Below are 20,001 nucleotides of genomic sequence, written 5' to 3'. Positions count from 1 at the left end.
GCGGGCGGCAGTGGTGGCGGGCGGCGGACACCCCCTCATCCCAGCCTGTAAGTGGTATATCCGCTTTGTAAGACGCACCCCCATTTCTCCCCCCAAATTTGGGGGAAATAAAGTGCGTCTTACAAAGCGGAAAATACGGTACTTTGTATTTTGGGCAAAAATATATTGTGTATATATATATATATATATATATATATATATATATATATATATATATATATATATATGCTGTCATTTTTTACATTTTAAATATTACTAAAAGGAAAATGGGCCAATGCAAAAGTTTGGGCATCCTGCATGGTTACTACCTAGTAGCACCTCCTTTTGCAAGTATAACAGCTTGTAAATTGTTTTTGTAGCCAGTCAAGAGTATTCTAATTCTTGTTTGAGGGATTGCCATCTATTCTTCTTTGGAAAATTCTTCTAGCTCTTTGAGATTCCTTGGTCATCTTGCATGCACTGCTATTTTGAGGTATAGCCACAGATTTTCAATGATGTTCAGATCAGGGGCTGTGAGGGCCATTGTGGATTTTGCCATGTGTTTAGGATCATTATCCATTTGTAGATCCCATCCTCTTTTCAACTTCAGCTATTTACAGATTGTCTTATGTTTGCATCAAGAATTTGGTGAAATTTCATTGAATCCATTCTTCCCCCTACCCATGAAATGTTCCCTGTTCCATTGACTGGCTGCAACACAATCCTAAAGCATAATTGATCCACTCCAATGCTTTATGGTTGGCTGAAATTGAAGATGAAATGATCTCTAAAAGGGATAAAGATAGAGATGACACATTTCTTTTGTATTTTATGCAAAAAATATATACATAGTCATTTTCTTACATTTTAAAAATTATTAAAAGGAAACTGGGCCAATGCAAATGTTTGAGCGCCCTTGGAGATTTGTGTGCTCAGATAACTTTAACCAAGGATTCAGACCTTAGTTAGCCTGTTCGGGTTATGGCTTCTTCACTATCATCTTTAGGAAAGGCCAAGTGATGCATATTTCCCAGATTTACAAACCGCAGCCTCCTCTAATCTTGTGCTAAATAACTGCAGCCATAGGTTCTTTTAAGCAGCTGCCTAGCACTCTGAAATTGAAAATGATGGAGACCCACAAAGCAGGAGAAGGCTATAAGAAAATTGCAAAGCATTTTCAAGTTTCCCTTTCCTCAGTTAGAAAAGTAATTAGAAATAGCAGTTAACAGTAACAGTGGAGGTCAAGATAAGGGCTGGAAGACCAAGCAAATTTTCAGTGAGAGCTGCTCGGAGGATTGCTAGACAGGTAACTCAGAACCCCCATTTGACTAGAAAAGATTTTTAGAAAGATTTAGCAGACTCTGAAGTTGTGGTACATTGTTCTACTGTTCACAGACACCTGCACAAATATGGCCTTCATGGAAGAGTCATCAGAAGAAAACCTCTCCTGCATCCTCACCATAAAATTCAGCATTAGATGTATTCAAAAGAACATCTAAACAAGTTCTATTAACCGATGAGGTTAAAATAGAACTCTTTAGCCACAATGATAAAAAGGTATGTTTCGAGAAAAAAGGACACTACAGCTTTTTTGTCCGACGGCAATCTATTGCAGTTTTTTGCATGATAACATCTCTACTAAGTTCCCAATATAGAAAATCGCATGGCTCAGCACAGGAATGATCCTCTGGAAGAGCTTATCAACCCGGAAAACAAAAGGATCAGCAGTCAGAAATCAGGTGATCTGGATACTACTCTCCCCTCTAAAATCATCTGTTCGGGGTGAGTCCATTGGCCTGTAGAACAATACTGCCAGGGCCAGACTTGCCATCTGGCAATTCTGGCAAATGCCAGAAGGGCCTGTCTGGTCATGGGCTGCCTTGCCTGCTACGTTTTTAACAGAATCTGTGTTCTCAAGACACTCCTACTGTTAAGAGCTGTGACAGTGCACAAAGTCGCTGACTCTGTCACTTTCCCCAGCAGGCCACAGGTATTATTAGAAATTTTCCTTTCGTCCATCCAGGGTAATATTAGTAATATATCCTATCTGGTTCTTGGGGACAGGGAAAACATGGGCCTGTGTGATTTCAAATGCCAGAGCTGAATTTCAGCCCCAGTCCATACCTGAATGCCACCAATATCAGCAAGTTCGGCCAGCATTACTATATTGTGTATATACGAGCGTTGTCCCAAGTTGGGCTAACCTCAAAAGTGAGCAATGATTTTTTATATTTTATATGATTATCTTAATCAAACTGAAAATATGTCTGCCAAACACCTTCTTTAATATCAACTTCAAACTCATCATGCCATCATACTGTATTTAATATATTTCCTCTTGTGTCTAAAGAGTCAGGATAATAGATCTCCTTTTATTATTACAGGAATTTCCTTGGTGCTTCTACATGGATCTCCTGTCCGCTGAACCCAACATTGGAGACGCCCTATCTTTTGTGAGAACCTGCCATTTAGTGACAATGTTAGAGAATAGCTTGTATAGAGCAAAAAGTACAAAACTTCAGTGTTCAAAAGTTCTGGTCCCCAAAGAACTCACCACAAAGGTGGCCCAGGAGGCACTAAAATTATCCTTGGATGAACCCTGTGGATTGCGAGGTTGCATTATATACGTGAATCTGGAAAACAACAACAAGCAAGCGGCCTTGGACACATTGGTGTATGACTGCTCAGTGGAACCAACCTTTGAACTGAAGCTTGTTCTAAAGCAGGACATTCAAGGATGGGACTACCTAAGAGACCTTCTCATCAACAGGACCTGTTTCCCACAACTTTTCAGGAGTGTTATCAAATTAAGTCCCAAATTTCATATATCCAAGAGGAGATTGTATTTTTCAGTTCTAGGAGCAGGAATTGAAGAATGTTAGTAAGTGCAGAACTGCACATTCTCTGTACACGTTACATGTATATACAAGACATACAATATTGGTTTCTAACTCTATGTTCATTTGTATGCAAATATGTAAAATATCTAAAAGTCCAACATTTGATAGTTCAACAACTCTCAGAATTAATTTCCAGAACAAGTCTCCAATGAAATCTGAAATCTCGTAAAAAGAAAACAAAGATAATAAATTATGAGAGTTCTTATTAAAATAAGATTATAGGTTTGCATTTAAAGGGAATATGTCAGCAGATTTTGTTCTGTAATCTGAGAGTAGTATGATGTCAGGGCAGAGAGCTTGGTTCCAGCGATGTATCACCTACTAGACTGCTTGTTGTAGTTTTAAAACAATCTTGGTTTTCTCTGCTGTAGATGTAGCAGTGCTCAGAATGCTAAACTGTGTATAACCCCACCCACATCCCCTGATTGGCAGCTTCCTGTGTACACTGTGCATTGTTAACAAGCTGCCAATCAGTACTGGGGGCGTTGTTACACAGAGTAGCTGGACAGGCCTGCATGTGAGACCTAGTCCTGCAGTGATAATCTCCTGCTGATAAAATACTGATTGTACTGAAACCACAGCACACACCCTAGTAAGTGATTCATCCCTGGAATTAATGTCTCTTGCCCTATATTATGCTGCTCTCAGATTAAATATAAAAAAGCTGACAGATTTCCTATAATTGTAGTCGACTTTTGGACAGGTTCAATCCTTGTTAATTTATTTCACAACCGTTTTAGAGTGATAGCTGCTGGATTATCAAATATTCTGGACTATCAGGGTCTATTAATGCTAAATGTTACTACAAATACTATATCTCTGTGACATTACTTTTATTAATTTATTCTTCAGGCTCCAAATATATAACATACATTAGTTATTTACCTTGTTCTCAAAGAATGTATTACTTCCAATTATATACTCTAACCCTAAGGAAAAATAAGCAATATGTGGAACCTGATGAGATTGTAAAAAAAATGGGTTAGATGACATATGGCAAAAAGGCTGTATTGTTGTTTTAGGGACACGAGACAACTGATATATTTGTTCCTTCAGTATAAAGTGATTTAAACAACTTTAATCCCTTAATGACCCAGGAATTTTTTTTTTCCCTCCCCTTGTTCCAAGAGTCATAACTTTTTTATTTTTCTATCGACAAAGCTGTATCAGGGTTTATTTTTAAGGCAGAATTGTAGTTTTAAATAATACTATTTTATCATGTCATTTACATAGAAGTGCGAAACAAAAATTGCAAGTGTGGCGGAATTGTTTTTTGGAGTTTGGTTTTTTTGAAAATTCATTGTTCTGTAAAAATTACCTTTAAAAAAAACTCAAAAAATTGCAAGTGTGGCAGAATTGTGGGAAAAAAAACAGCAATTCTGCCATAGTTTTTCGGAGTTGAGTTTTTTCAAAATTCATTGTGCTGTAAAAATTACCTTTAAAAAAAAAACTCTGAAAAAAATGTTTGTGTCTGAATTTTTTTTTAGGTCTGCTCTGTAACTTTTTATTCTTTCCATCCATTGTATTGTATAAGGACCATTTTGGGGTACATCTCACATTTTGATCACTTTTTATTGTATATTTCGTGGGAAGTGCAGCAGAAGAAAAGTCGCAATTCTAGCATTTTGATTTTTTTTTTAAAGTTTACTGTTCAGTTTCAATAATTTTATACATCGTATATATTTGTATATAAACTGAGTTTTTCAACAATTTTTTGGTGCTGCAAAGATCTCCCTCAGGTTTATATATGAGTCATTGTCCAAGAAAGACGGCGGGGGAGGGGGAGCGGTGGAGCAGCGGGTCACAGAGGCAGGAGTCGGCAGTTGCGGCTGTACCTGTGCCCGCTGCTAAAGAGAAATAAAATGCACTGGCAGTGGAAATTCATTTCTATTATAGCCCGCACAGAAATTACAGTTACAGCCGCCGGCTTCCAGCACATATCGTACTTACCTAGTAAGGCCGGCGTCACACTAGAGAGTTTTACGGACGTATGAGAGGCGCAAAAACTACACATTGCACACAGATCAATGATTATCTATGGGGCAGCTCCTATCTGCCGTATATTTCACAGATGTACTTTACGGCCGTAGAAAATCACAGCATGCTGCGTTTGTCATCGAATTGCGCAAAATATCCGCCAATGAAAATCAATGGGGGCGAGAAAAATACGGATTACACACGGACCAGCAGTGTGACTTGCGAGAAATATGCCAGACATCTCCAGGCGACAGTCAATCAGGAAGCTGAGACATACTAATTAGCTGAAAAAGCCAGACAGACATCCCGGAAGTCTGTTGAGCCAGACTCCAATTTTTTCAATTTTCCTTGATGTGAGGCCAGGGCGAGGTCGGTGTCTGAGAGCCCCAGGTGGATGAGCATAGAGCAACTGGGTGAGCTGGAATCAAGTTTCTATAACAAAGGAGTGGCTCATAAAGAAGATCATTAAGGTCATGGAGTGGGCTAGCCAGTTTCCAGACCTTAATCCCATAGAAAACCTATGGAGGGAGTTGAAGCTCCGAGTTGCCAAGCGACAGCCTCAAAAACTTGAGTGATTTAGAGATGATCTGCAAAGAGTGGACCAAAATCCCTCCTGACATGTGCGCAAACCTCATCATCAACTACAAAAACGTCTGACTGCTGTGCTTGCCAACAAGGGTTTTGCCACCAAGTATTAAGTCTTGTTTGCCAGAGGGATCAAACACTTATTTCTCACTGCAAAATGCAAATACATTTATATAATTTATACAATGTGATTTTCTGGATTTTATTTTTTATATTCTATCTCTCAATGTTAAAATTAACCTACCCTTTAAATTATAGACTGTTCATGTGTTTGTCAGTGGGCAAACCTACAAAATCAGCAAGGGATCAAATACTTATTTCCCCCACTGTATGTAGCAGCGCTGTGTCTATATGTGCATATCTAGCAGAGCTGTGTGTTTATATCTGCATATTTAGCAGAGTTGTGTGTAACAATATGTGTACATGTAGCAGAGCTGTATGTGTTTGCAAATGTGGATATCTAGCATAACTACAGAGAAACACTAAGGGTACGTGCACACGTTGCGGATTCCATTGCGCATTTTTCCTCGCGGATTCTGCAGAATCCGCAGGTAAAACGCCCTGTGTTTTACCTGCAGATTCCCCGCGGATGTTGTGCAGTTTTTGTGCGGATTTCACCTGCGTTTTTACACCTGCGGATTCCTATTATGGAATAGGTGTAAAACGCTGTGGAATCCGCACAAAGAATTAACATGCTGCGGAAAATAAACCGCAGCGTTTCCGCGTGGTATTTTCCGCAGCATGCGTACTGCAGATTTGGGTTTCCATAGGTTTACATGGTACTGTACAATGCATGGAAAACTGCTGTGAATCCGCAGGGCCAAATCCGCTGTAGATCCGCAGCCAAATCCTCATCGTGTGCACATACCCTAGCAAAAGATATATTGTTTCCCTATTCTACCTTAGTGCATTAAAATTTGTGAAAATGATTCCTCCACTTTATTCCACCAAGGAAGATTTAATTAATAAGAAAAATGCTTTTCCCATTTCCTTCTAAGGCTATGTGCACACGTTGCAGATTTGCCTGTGGAATTTTCTTCACAGATTCTGCATCTCTTGGCAGAAAACGCACATAAAAATCCACGTGGATTTGATGTGTTTTTTTATGAATTTGTATGCGGTTTTGAAAGCTAAATAAGGATCTATTATTGAACAAAAAAAACGAATTATGATGTAATTTCAACCTCTTTATTTACATACTCCATTGAAGAATAATGTTTACACACACAGAAAGATAAATAGATAGATAATAGATAGATAGATAATAGATAGGTAGATAGATATATAGATAAATAATATATAGATATTAGATAGATCTATAGATAGATCTATAGATTTATAGATAGATCTATCTATAGATCTATCTATCTATTATCTATCATCTATCTATAGATATATCTAGAAAAAGAAAACAAAAAGCAGCACCAAAAGAAAACAAAGGGTGCAAAAAATCCTTCCAGGTATATAACAAACCTCATGCTATTGTCCAGAAAAATGAAGGCAGCACTCCAGAAGAAAAAAATAAAAGTGGTTTATTGGCCCATGTGCGACATTTCAGTCCAGAGTGTGGACCTTTCTCAAGCTTGAGAAAGGTCCACACTCTGGACTGAAACGTCGCACATGGGCCAATAAACCACTTTTATTTTTTCTACTGGAGTGCTGCCTTCATTTTTCTGGACTATAGATATATCTATCCATCTAGCTATAGATATATCTATCCATAGATATATCTACTGTATCTATAAATAGACATATCTATAGATAGATAATACCAAGCCCGATGTTTAGTAATAAACATAATAAAATGGTACATAAAGAGTTAAATAAAGATACACACACACACACACAAAATCTGTGTTAGGCCGGGTCACACTTGCGAGAAACTTGCACGAGTCTCGTATCTCAATACCTGGCACTGCCGCCAGCACTCGGGACCGGGCGTTCAGCTGCATAGAAAAACATGCATAAGGGGTAATAGGGGGTTAATGTCACCTTTGAATTGTAAAGTGACATCAAGCCGCCTTAGTAATGGAGAGGCGTCAATAAAACACCTATCCCTTACTAATCCTATAGTTGTTAATGAGTTAAATAAACACACACATGCAGAATAAAGTATTTTAATAAAATAAAACACCACACAGTTTTGCCATCTTTATTTTTCTGCCAATCCATGCGATGCCTTCAATCTCCTGGAAAAAAAAAAGAAAAAATAATAAACCAACACAAATACTCCCTGGTCTAATGGAGTCCATTTAATACCGAGGGTCCCATGACGATTTCCCCTATAGAGCAGTCAAATCAGGATACAATGGCTCCTGCAGTGTTATCACTGAGGGTTCAATGGCCTCTCACTTTACGGCACTGCTGCATGAAAAATTTCCCACACAGTGGTGCCGAAAGTGACCGTATGAACTAAACTGTACTCACAGCGGTGGAGGGATATAGTGTGGAAGAATACCTTCTGTCATTGTATCCTGATCCCCTGGAGAGCGGTCACATCTGCCGATGTGACAGCTCTCCACGGGAGATCATCGTAGGACACTCATTATTAACCCCTTCATGACCTTGGGATTTTTCATTTTTCTGTGTTCGTTTTTCACTCCCCTCCTTCCCAGAGCCATAACTTTTTTATTTTTCCGTCAATTTGGCCATGTGAGGGCTTATTTTTTGCGGGACGAGTTGTACTTTTGAATGACATCATTGGTTTTACCATGTCGTGTACTAGAAAACGGGAAAATTCCAAGTGCGGTGAAATTGCAAAAAAAGTGCAGCCCCACACTTGTTTTTTGTTTGGCTTTTTTGCTAGGTTCACTAAATGCTACAACTGACCTGACATTATGATTCTCCAGGTCAGTATGAGTTCATAGACACCTAACATGACTAGGTTATTTTTTACCTAAGTGGTGAAAAAAAATTCCAAACTTTGCTAAAAAAAGAAAAAAAAAATTGCGCCATTTTCCGATACTCGTAGCGTCTCCATTTTTCATGATCTGGGGTCGGTTGAGGGCTTATTTTTTGCGTGCCGAGATGACGTTTTTAATGATAGCATTTTGGTGCAGATACGTTCTTTTGATCGCTCGTTATTGCATTTTAATGCAATGTCACGGCGACCAAAAAAACATAATTCTGGCGTTTCAAATTTTTTTCTCGCTACGATGTTTAGCAATCAGGTTAATGCTTTTTTTTAATTGATTGATCGGGCGATTCTGAGCGCGGCAATACCAAATATGTGTAGATTTGATTTTCTTTTATTGATTTATTTTGATTGGGGCGAAAGGGGGGTGATTTAAACTTTTATATTTTTTTTATTTTTTTCACATTTTTTTTAACTTTTTTTTACTTTTGCCATGCTTCAATAGCCTCCATGGGAGGCTAGAAGCAGGTACAGCACGATTGCCTCTGCTACATAGCAGCGATCTGCTGTTCGCTGCTATGTAGCAGAATTGCAGGTGTGCTGTGAGCGCCGACCACAGGGTGGCTCTCACAGCTACCGGTGATCAGTAACCATAGAGGTCTCGAGGACCTCTATGGTTACAATGGAGAAGCATCGCCGACCTCCGATCATGTGACGGGGGTCGGCGATGACATCATTTCCGGCCGCCTGGCCGGATGCGGTAGTTAAATGCCGCTGTCTGCGTTTGACAGCGGCATTTAACTAGTTAATAGGCGCGGACAGATCACGATTCTGCTCGCGCCTATTACGGGCACATGTCAGCTGTTCAAAACAGCTGACATGTCCCGGCTTTGATGCGGGCTCACCGCCGGAGCCCTGCATCAAAGTGGGGCTTCTGACCTCGGACGTACTATCCCGTCCGAGGTCAGAAAGGGGTTAAATGGATTACATCGGATCAGAGAGTATACTGTTGTTTTATTATTTTTAATTTTTTTACAGGTGATCGAGGGCTTTGGGGATTAGCTGTATGGTGAGTTGAACACAGTAGTCGGATGATGGGACTACGGCTGTCCCATCATCCGGCTACCTGTCACTTTAGCAGGCATAGCAGGATGGGACTAGTGGTCCTATAGGATGATGCCTGCCTACACACAGACCTGCATGCACACACACAGAGCCCCGCATGTTAAGATCTGGTGGCCTAGGAGCAGCATGTGATGTACTCTGGAGAAGGTGGTACCTGTACTGACCGCAGACCCTGAACTTAGCAGCGCAACTAGAAATAGCCGTGGGATGTACCTAACACTCCCTAGACACCTCGACACAGCCTAAGAACTAACTTCCCCTAAAGATAGAAACGGGAAAACTATCTTGCCTCAGAGAAAATCCCCAAAGGATAGACAGCCCCCCACAAATATTGACTGTGAGAGGAGAGGGAAATGACAAACGCAGACTGAAATCAGGATTAGCAAAGGAGGCCATACTAGCTAAAAAGAAAGAATAGAACAGAGTACTATGCGGTCAGTATTAAAACACTAGAAAATATCCTCCACAGAAAATACAAAACTCCACATCTGACTAAAGACAAGGAGGGTATATCTGCATATCCAGAGATACCGCTTAGCTGCAAAAAATCCTTACACAGACAAGCTGGACAAGACTGTTATGATCTGGTGGCCTAGGAGCAGCATGAGACGGACTCTGGAGATGGTGGTCCCTGTACTGACCGCAAACCCTGAACCTAGCAGCGCAACTAGAAGTAGCCGTGGGGGGTACCTAACACTCCCTAGACCCCTCGACACAGCCTAAGAACTAACTACCCCTAAGGACAGAAACAGGAAACCTATCTTGCCTCAGAGAAAATTCCCAAAGGATAGATAGCCCCCCACAAATATTGACGGTGAGAGGAGAGGGAAATAACATACGCAGACATGAAATCAGAATTTAGCATAGGAGGCCATACTAGCTAAAAAGAAAGAATAGAACAGAGTACTATGCGGTCAGTATTAAAACACTAGAAAATATCCACCACAGAAAATACAAATCACCACATCTGACTAAAGACATGGAGGGTATATCTGCTTCTCCAGAGACACAGCTTGGCTGCAAAAAATCCTTCACAGACAAAGCTGGACAAGACAAACATGAAAATTCACAGAACAATAAGGTCCACAGCAGGTGGACAGCAAAAACAAAGCCAGGACTTATCTTTGAAGAAAAGCACAGCAAACAGGAGAGACCAGAAGGGAAGTGAATCCTCCAAAAACAATGGACAACTGGCACTGACTAAAGGATCAAGCAGGACTAAATAGCTGAGTCCAAATTGAACACACCTGATGAATGCTGCAATCCACAGACAGCAGCACTACCACTCATAACCACCGGAGGGAGCCCAAGAGCAGAATTCACAACAGTACCCCTCCCCCCCCCTTGAGGAGGGGTCACCGAACCCTCACCAGAGCCCCCCGGCCGATCAGGACGAGCCAAATGATAGGCACGAACCAAATCGTCAGCATGAACATCGGAGGCAACAACCCAAGAATTATCCTCCTGGCCATAACCCTTCCATTTGACCAGATACTGAAGCTTCCGCCTCGAAAAACGAGAATCCAAAATCTTCTCAACCACATACTCCAACTCCCCATCAATCAACACCGGAGCCGGAGGATCAACAGAGGGAACAACGGGCACCACATACTTCCGCAACAAAGATCTATGGAAAACATTATGGATGGAAAAAGAGGCCGGAAGGGCCAAACGAAAAGACACTGGATTGATAATCTCAGAAATCCAATAAGGACCAATAAACCGAGGCTTGAACTTAGGGGAAGAAACATTCATAGGAACATGACGGGAAGACAACCAGACCAAATCCCCAACCCGAAGCTGGGAACCAACACACCGATGACGGTTAGCAAAACGCTGAGCCACCTCCTGAGACAACACCAAATTGTCCACCACATGAGCCCAAATCTGTTGCAGCCTGTCAACCACAGAATCCACACCAGGACAATCAGAAGGCTCAACCTGCCCTGAAGAAAAACGAGGATGAAAACCAAAATTACAAAAAAAAGGCGAAACCAAGGAAGCAGAACTAGCCCGATTATTAAGAGCAAACTCGGCCAATGGCAAGAAAGCCACTCAATCATCCTGATCAGCAGACACAAAGCATCTCAAATAAGTTTCCAAAGTCTGATTAGTTCGCTCGGTTTGGCCATTTGTCTGAGGATGAAATGCGGAAGAAAAAGACAAATCAATGCCCAGCCTAGCACAAAAGGCCCGCCAAAACCTAGAAACAAACTGGGAACCTCTATCGGACACAATATTCTCCGGAATGCCATGCAAACGAACCACATGCTGAAAAAACAACGGAACCAAATCAGAAGAGGAAGGCAATTTAGGGAAAGGTACCAAATGAACCATCTTAGAAAACCGGTCACAAACCACCCAGATAACAGACATCATCTGGGAAACCGGAAGCTCTGAAATAAAATCCATAAAAATATGCGTCCAAGGTCTCTCAGGGACCGGCAAAGGCAGAAGCAACCCACTAGCGCGGGAACAGCAAGGCTTAGCCCACGCACAAATCCCACAGGACTGCACAAAAGAATGCACATCCCGCGACAAAGAAGGCCACCAAAAGGACCTACCAACCAAATCTCTGGTACCAAAAATCCCAGGATGGCCAGCCAACACAGAACAATGAACCTCAGAAATCACTTTACTAGTCCATCTATCAGGAACAAACAGTTTCCCCACTGGACATCGGTCAGGTTTATTAGCCTGAAATTCCTGAAGAACCCGTCATAAATCAGGGGAGATGGCAGAAAGAATCACCCCTTCCTTCAGAATGCCGACCGGCTCAAGAACCCCAGGGGAATCAGAAAAAAAAATACAGAGAGGGCATCCGCCTTAACATTCTTAGTACCAGGAATGTACGAGACCACAAAATCAAAACGGGAGAAAAACAGGGACCATCGAGCCTGTCTAGGATTCAGCAGTTTGGCCGACTCGAGGTAAATCAGATTCTTATGATCGGTCAGGACCACAATACGGTGCTTGGCCCCCTCAAGCCAATGTCGCCACTCCTCAAATGCCCACTTCATAGCCAACAACTCCTGATTGCCAACATCATAATTGTGTTCCGCAGGCGAAAACTTCCGAGAAAAGAAGGCACACGGTTTCATCAAGGAACCATCAGAATTCCTCTGAGACAAAACGGCCCCTGCCCCAATCTCAGACGCGTCAACCTCAACCTGAAATGGAAGAGAAACATCCGGCTGACGCAACACAGGGGCAGAAGTAAATCGGCATTTAAGCTCCTGAAAGGCAGAAACAGCCACGGAGGACCAATTCGTCACATCAGCGCCTTTCTTCGTCAAATCGGTCAGAGGTTTAACCAGACTGGAGAAGTTGGCAATGAAACGACGATAAAAATTAGCAAAGCCCAAGAATTTCTGAAGGCTCTTCACAGGTGTGGGCTGAATCCAATCATGAATGGCCTGATCCATTTCTATAGATGAGGGAGAAAAAATGAAGCTCAAAAAAGAAACCTTCTGCACTCCAAAGAGGCACTTCGACCCCTTCACAAATAAAGCATTATTACGGAGGATCTGAAATACCATCCTGACCTGTTTCACATGAGACTCCCAATCATCGGAAAAAATCAAAATATCATCCAAATATACAACCATGAATTTATCAAGATAACTCCGAAAGATATCATGCATGAAGGATTGGAACACAGATGAGACATTAGAGAGTCCGAATGGCATCACAAGGTATTCAAAATGGCCTTCGGGCGTATTAAATGCAGTTTTCCATTCGTCACCCTGCTTAATACGAATAAGATTATATGCCCCTCGAAGGTCAATCTTAGTAAACCAGCTAGCCCCCTTAATCCTAGCAAACAAATCAGTAAGCAAAGGCAAAGGGTATTGAATTTTGACTGTGATCTTATTCAAGATGCGATAATCAATACAGGGTCTTCTTGGCAAAAAAAAAACCCTGCTCCCAATGGTGAAGAAGATGGCCGAATATGCCCCTTCTCCAAAGACTCCTTAATATAGCTCCGCATGGTGGCATGTTCTGGCACAGACAGGTTGAAAAGTCGGCCCTTAGGGAACTTACAACCTGGAATCAAGTCAATAGCACAATCACAGTCCCTATGCGGTGGAAGGGAACTGGATTTGGGCTCATCGAATACATACTGGAAATCTGACAAAAACTCAGGAATTTCAGAAGAGGGGGAAGAGGAAATTGACATCAAAGGAACGTGACCATGAACCCCCTGACAACCCCAACTAGTCACAGACATAGATTTCCAATCTAACACCGGATTATGTAGCTGTAACCATGGAAAACCCAGCACAATATCATCATGCAAATTATGCAACACCAGAAAACGACAATCTTCCTGATGGGCTGGCGCCATGCGCATGGTCAGCTGTGTCCAAAACTGAGGTTTATTTATAGCCAACGGTGTAGCATCAATGCCCCTTAAAGGAATAAGGTTCTGCAAAGGCTGCAAGGGGAAACCACAACGTCTGGCAAATTCTAAGTCCATTAAGTTCAGAGCGGCGCCTGAATCCACAAATGCCATGACAGAAAATGATGATAATGAGCAGATCAAGGTCACAGATAACAGAAATTTAGGTTGTACAGTACCGATGGTAACAGAACTAGCGATTCTCTTTGTACGCTTAGGGCAATCAGAAATAACATGAGCAGAATCGCCGCAGTAAAAACACAACCTATTCTGACGCCTGAATCTTTGACGTTCAGCTCTAGACAAAATCCTATCACACTGCATAGGCTCAGAGGACAACGCCACAGTGTGCACAACTCTGCGCTCGCGCAAGCGCCGATCAATCTGAATGGCCAGAGACATAGAATCACTCAGACCAGCAGGCGTGGGGAACCCCACCATAACATCTTTAACAGATTCAGAAAGACCCTTTCTGAAAATTGCGGCCAAGGCATCCTCATTCCATTTAGTCAGTACAGACCATTTTCTAAATTTCTGGCAATATGATTCTGCCGCTTCTTGACCCTGACACAGGGCCAACAAGATCTTCTCAGCTTGATCCACAGAATTAGGCTCATCATACAATAACCCCAGTGCTTGAAAGAAAGAATCAACATTAAGCAAAGCAGGATTGCCAGTTTCCAGGGAAAATGCCCAATCCTGTGGGTCACCACGCAGCAGGGATATGATGATTTTAACCTGCTGAATGGGATCACCAGAGAACCGGGGTCTCAATGCAAAAAACAGTTTACAGTTATTTTTGAAACTCAAAAATTTGGATCTGTCACCAAAGAATAAATCAGGAGTGGGAATCTTAGGTTCTAAGGCAGGAGTCTGAACAATATAATCTGAAATACCCTGTACCCTAGCAGCAAGCTGATCCACACGAGAAACTAACTCCTGAACATTCATGTTATTACTAGGTTCCGCAGCCACCCAGAGATTAAAAGGGAGGAAAAGACAAAACAGGCTAAGGAAAAAAAATGGCTCAAAACCTTTCCTCCCTTCTTCTGAGATGCAATTAACTCATTGTTGGCCAGTTGTACTGTTAAGATCTGGTGGCCTAGGAGTAGCATGTGACGTACTCTGGAGAAGGTGGTACCTGTACTGACCGCAGACCCTGAACTTAGCAGCGCAACTAGAAATAGCCGTGGGATGTACCTAACACTCCCTAGACACCTCGACACAGCCTAAGGACTATCTTCCCCTAAAGATAGAAACGGGAAAACTATCTTGCCTCAGAGAAAATCCCCAAAGGATAGACAGCCCCCCACAAATATTGACTGAGAGAGGAGAGGGAAATGACAAACGCAGACTGAAATCAGGATTAGCAAAGGAGGCCTTACTAGCTAGAAAGAAAGAATAGGACAGAGAACTATGCGGTCAGTATTAAAACACTAGAAAATATCCACTGCAGAAAATACAAAACTCCACATCTGACTAAAGACAAGGAGGGTATATCTGCATCTCCAGAGATACCGCTTAGCTGCAAAAAATCCTTACACAGACAAGCTGGACAAGACAAAACATGAAAATGCACTGAACTATAAGGCCCACAGCATGTGGACAGCAAAAACAAAGCCAGAACTTATCTTTGTTGAAAAGCACAGCAAACAGGAGAGACCAGTAAGGGATGTGAATCCTCCAAAAACAATGGACAACTGGCACTGACTAAAGGATCAAGCAGGACTAAATAGCTGAGTCCAAATTGCAAAAAGTGAACCCACCTGATAAATGCTGCGATCCAAAGACAGCAGCACTACCACTCATAACCACCGGAGGGAGCCCAAGAGCAGAATTCACAACACCCGCACACACACAGCCCCCAGATACACAAAAACACCCGAACATCTTCTCCGCATGGCACAGTCTCCGCCCACACACACAGTATCCGCCCACACACTGTTCCCCCTACCGATCTGCAGCGTTTCTCGCAGGCACATCCACAGCAAAACCACAGATCTTATTTAAACCTGCGGTTTTGCTGCGGATTGGCCTGACACAATGGAAGTCAATGGGTGCAGAAACGCTGCAGATCCGCAAAAAGAATTGACATACTGCAGGGGAAAAAAAGCTGTGATTCCGCGCGTTTTTTCCGTAGCATATGTACACTAAATGTCAATTTCACGTTGACTAACATTGCTTGTGCACTACACTGCGGATTTGATTCAATGCAATTCTGCGCATTCAAAAATGCTGCTGATCCGCATCAAAATCTGCAACGTCTGCACATAGCCTAAATGTGGATTGTGTCTTATGGTAAGGTATGAGTTATAGCCCCAAAAATACAGTACAAACCTGAACAAATAATAAATGGCTCACTATTTAAGCTTCCCATGCATCCCAATTGTTCAATTACAAACCCAATATAAATACTAATACTAGCTCAAATTGAACTGATATTGTTAGATGAAAAAATATAACCAAATGATCTAAAACATATAATTTCTCATTGTTAGGCCGGGATCACACATACGCGAGATGCGGCCGAGTCTTGCATGTGAAAACCCAGCTCTGGCGCCGGCACTCCGGAGAGGAGCGTGCAGCTCTATGTATTGCTGTGCGCTGCACGCTCCGCTCCGGAGTGCCAGCACCAGAGATGGGTTTTCACCTGCAACACTCGGCCGTCTCTTGCGTATGTGTGATCCCGGACTTACACAGAACTTAATTTATGGACACCTATGATTTAATTTCTTTGTCTGTGTGGATTGGATGGGTTATTAAGGACATCTAGTGAGAATTTCATGTCAATGGCACCTTTAGAAATGCATTTATTTAGAAAATTGTTGATGCGTGCAATACTTCTGTCACTTGCTGTACAGTGTATATATATATATACTGTATATTATGCATATATACATTCCATATACGGTACATACAATCGCACACGCACACTCTCGGGATACAAATGCGTGAAACATGTATGCCCATCCCCTCTCCCAACATACCAGGTGACCAGGATTTTCACAACAACCGTTTTGCTAGTGACACTGTTGGGGATTTATTCAAAATTGAAGGCATACTGAACCAGCATGGGTACCACAGCATCTTGCAGCGGCATGCTATTCCACCTGGATTGCGTTTAGTTGGCCATCATTTATTTTTCAACAGGACAATGACCCCAAACACACCTCCAGGCTGTTTAAGGACTATTTGACCAAGAAGGAGAGAGATGGGCTGCTACGCCAGATGACCTGGCCTCCACAGTCAACAGTCCTGAACCCAATCGAGATGATTTGGGGTGAGCTGGATCGCAGAGTGAAGGCAAAAGGGCCAACAAGTGCTAAGCATCTCTGGGTACTCCTTCAAGATTGTTGAAAGACCATTTCCGGTGACTACCTCTTGAAGCTCATCAAGAGAATGCCAAGAGTGTGCTAAGCAGTCATCAAAGCAAAAGGTGGCTACTTTGAAGAACCTAGAATATAAGACATATTTTCAATTGTTTCACACTTTTTTGTTAAGTATATAATTCCACATGTGTTAATTCATACTTTTGATGCCTTCAGTGTGAATTTACAATTTTCATAGTCATGAAAATACAGAAAAATCTTTAAATGAGAAGGTGTGTCCAAACTTTTGGTCTGTACTGTATGTCACACAAAATACTTAATAAGTAACATTTCCCACATGTCTACTTTACATCAGCACAATTTTGGAACCAACATTTTTTTTTTTGTTAGGGAGTTATAAGGGTTAAAAGTTAACCAGCAATTTCTTATTTTTACACCATTTTTTTAGGGACCACATCACATTTGAAGTCACTTTGAGGGGTCTATATGATAGAAGATACCCAAGTGTGACACCATTCTAAAAACTGCACATCTCAAGGTGCTCAAAACCACATTCAAGAAGTTTATTAACCCTTCAGCTGTTTCACAGGAATTTTTGGAATGTTTAAAAAAAATTTACTTCAGCTCCAATTTGTTTTATTTTACCAAGGGTAACAGGAGAAATTGGAATTTGTTGTAAAATTTGTCCTAATTACACTGGTACCACATATGTGGGGGTAAACCACTGTTTGAGTGCATGGCAGAGCTCGGAAGGGAAGGAGCGCCGTTTGATTTTTCAATGCAAAATTGAGTGGAGTTGAGATAGGACGCCATGTCACATTTGGAGAGCCCCTGATGTGCCTCACATTGAAACCCCCCACAAGTGACACCATTTTGGAAACTAGACCCCCTAAGGAACTTATGTAGATGTGTGGTGAGCACTTTGACCCACCGAGTGCTTCACAGAAGTTTATGATGCAGAGCCGTAAAAAAAAAAATATTTTTTCACAAAAATGATATTTTCGCCCCAAATTTTTCATTTTCCCAAGGGTAACAGAAAAAATTGGACCCCAAAATATGTTGTGCAATTTGTCCTGAGTACGCTGATACCTCATATGTGGGGGTAAACCACTGTTTGGGCGCATGGCAGAGCTCGGAAGGGAAGTAGCGCCATTTGGAATGCAGGCTTAGATGGATTGGTCTGCAGGCGTCACGTTGCATTTGCAGAGCCCCTGATGTACCTAAACAGTAGAAACCCCCCATATTGGAAACTAGACCCCCCATGGAACTTATCTAGATGTGTTGTGAGAACTTTGCACCCCCAAGTGTTTCACTACAGTTTATAACGCAGAGCCATGAGAAAAAAAAAATTTCCACAAAAATTATTTTTTAGCCCCCGGTTTTGTATTTTCTTAAGGGTAACAGGAGAAATTGGACCCCAAAGTTGTTGTCCAATTTGTCCTGAGTACGCTGATATCCCATATGTTGGGGTAAACCCCTGTTTGGGTGCACGGGAGAGCTCGGAAGGGAAGGTGCACTGTTTTACTTTTTCAACGCAGAATTGGCTTGAATTGAGATCGGATGCCATGTCGCGTTTGGAGAGCCCCTGATGTGCCTAAACAGTGGAAACCCCCCAATTCTAACTAAAATCCTAACCCAAACACACCCCTAATCATAATCCCAACCATAACCCTAACCACACCCCTAACCCTAATCCCAACCCTAATCCCAACCGTAAATGTAATCCAAACCCTAACTTTAGCCCCAACCCTAACCATAACTTTAGCCCCAACCCTAACTTTAGCCCCAACCCTAAACCTAACCCCAACCCTAACCCCAACCCTAACTGTAGCCCCAACCCTAACCCTAACTTTAGCCCCAGCAATAACCTAAACTTTAGCCCCACCCCTAACCCTAACCCCAACCCTAACCCCAAACCTAACTGTAGCCCTAACCCTAACTTTAGCTCCAGGAATAACCTTAACTTTAGCCCCAACCCTAATCCTAACTTTAGCCCCAACCCTAACCCTAACTTTAGCCCCAACCCTAACCCTAACCCTAATGGGAAAATGGAAATAAATTTTTTTTAAATTTTGCTATTTTTCCCTAACTAATGGGGTGATGAAGGGGGATTTGATTTACTTTTATAGCGGTTTTTTTAGCAGATTTTTATGATTGGCAGCCATCACACACTAAAAGATGCTTTTTATTGTAAAAAATAGTTGTTTCATCTCCACATTTTGATAGCTTTAATTTTTCCATATTTTGGTCCACAGAGTCATGTGAGGTCTTGTTTTTTGCGGGATGAGTTGACGTTTTTATCAGTACCATTTTCGGGCATGTGACATTTTTGATCGCTTTTTATTCCGATTTTGGTGAGCTAGAATGAACAAAAAACAGCTATTCATGAATTTCTTTGGGGGGGGGGCGCTTATACCGTTCCACGTTTGGTAAAATTGATAAAGCAGTTTTATTCTTCAGGTCAGAACGATTACAGCAATACCTCATTTATATCTTTTTTTATGTTTCGGCGCTTTTATACGATAAAAACTATTTTATATAAAAAATTATTATTTTTGCATCGCTTTATAATATAATATAATATTATAATATTATTTTTTTTACTTTTTTACATTGCCCCAGGGGTAAACATCACAGTAAAGTGACAAATCGCTGATCTGACACTTTGAAATGCACTATGTCAGATCAGCGATCACACAGGCACTGCAGGGAGGCTTCCCGGCGCCTGCTCTGAGCAGGCGCTTGAAAGCCACCTCCCTGCAGGACCCGGAAGGCCCCGCGTGGCCATTTTGGATCTGGGCCTGCAGGGGGAGCGGTCAGTGATCACTCCTGGCACATAGTGCCGGATGT

At 41.9% G+C, this 20,001-nt stretch overlaps 1 protein-coding gene across 1 annotated transcript; it reads left to right on the top strand.

Annotated features, from left to right (window-relative positions):
- The first annotated feature begins 1,642 nt into the window (after positions 1–1,642).
- DDIT4L (DNA damage inducible transcript 4 like) lies at positions 1,643–2,861 on the top strand. Its single transcript, XM_069741846.1, has 2 exons — positions 1,643–1,761; positions 2,330–2,861. Exons 1-2 carry the CDS (start codon positions 1,643–1,645, stop codon positions 2,859–2,861), a joined length of 651 nt encoding a protein of 216 aa, XP_069597947.1.
- The last annotated feature ends 17,140 nt before the right edge of the window (positions 2,862–20,001 follow it).

Source organism: Ranitomeya imitator, chromosome 1 (assembly GCF_032444005.1).
Source record: "Ranitomeya imitator isolate aRanImi1 chromosome 1, aRanImi1.pri, whole genome shotgun sequence".
NCBI classification, from domain to species: Eukaryota; Metazoa; Chordata; class Amphibia; order Anura; family Dendrobatidae; genus Ranitomeya; species Ranitomeya imitator.
This window is presented reverse-complemented; position numbering and strand designations above follow the sequence as displayed.

What these genes read in the sequence shown, in the direction of transcription:
- DDIT4L (XM_069741846.1), top strand. Translation starts at nt 1,643, where the DNA reads ATGGCTCAGCACAGGAATGATCCTCTGGAAGAGCTTATCAACCCGGAA. An exon ending in TCTAAAATCATCTGTTCGGG is followed by an intron (nt 1,762 to 2,329) that starts GTGAGTCCATTG and finishes TTGTGTCTAAAG; the next exon opens with AGTCAGGATAATAGATCTCC.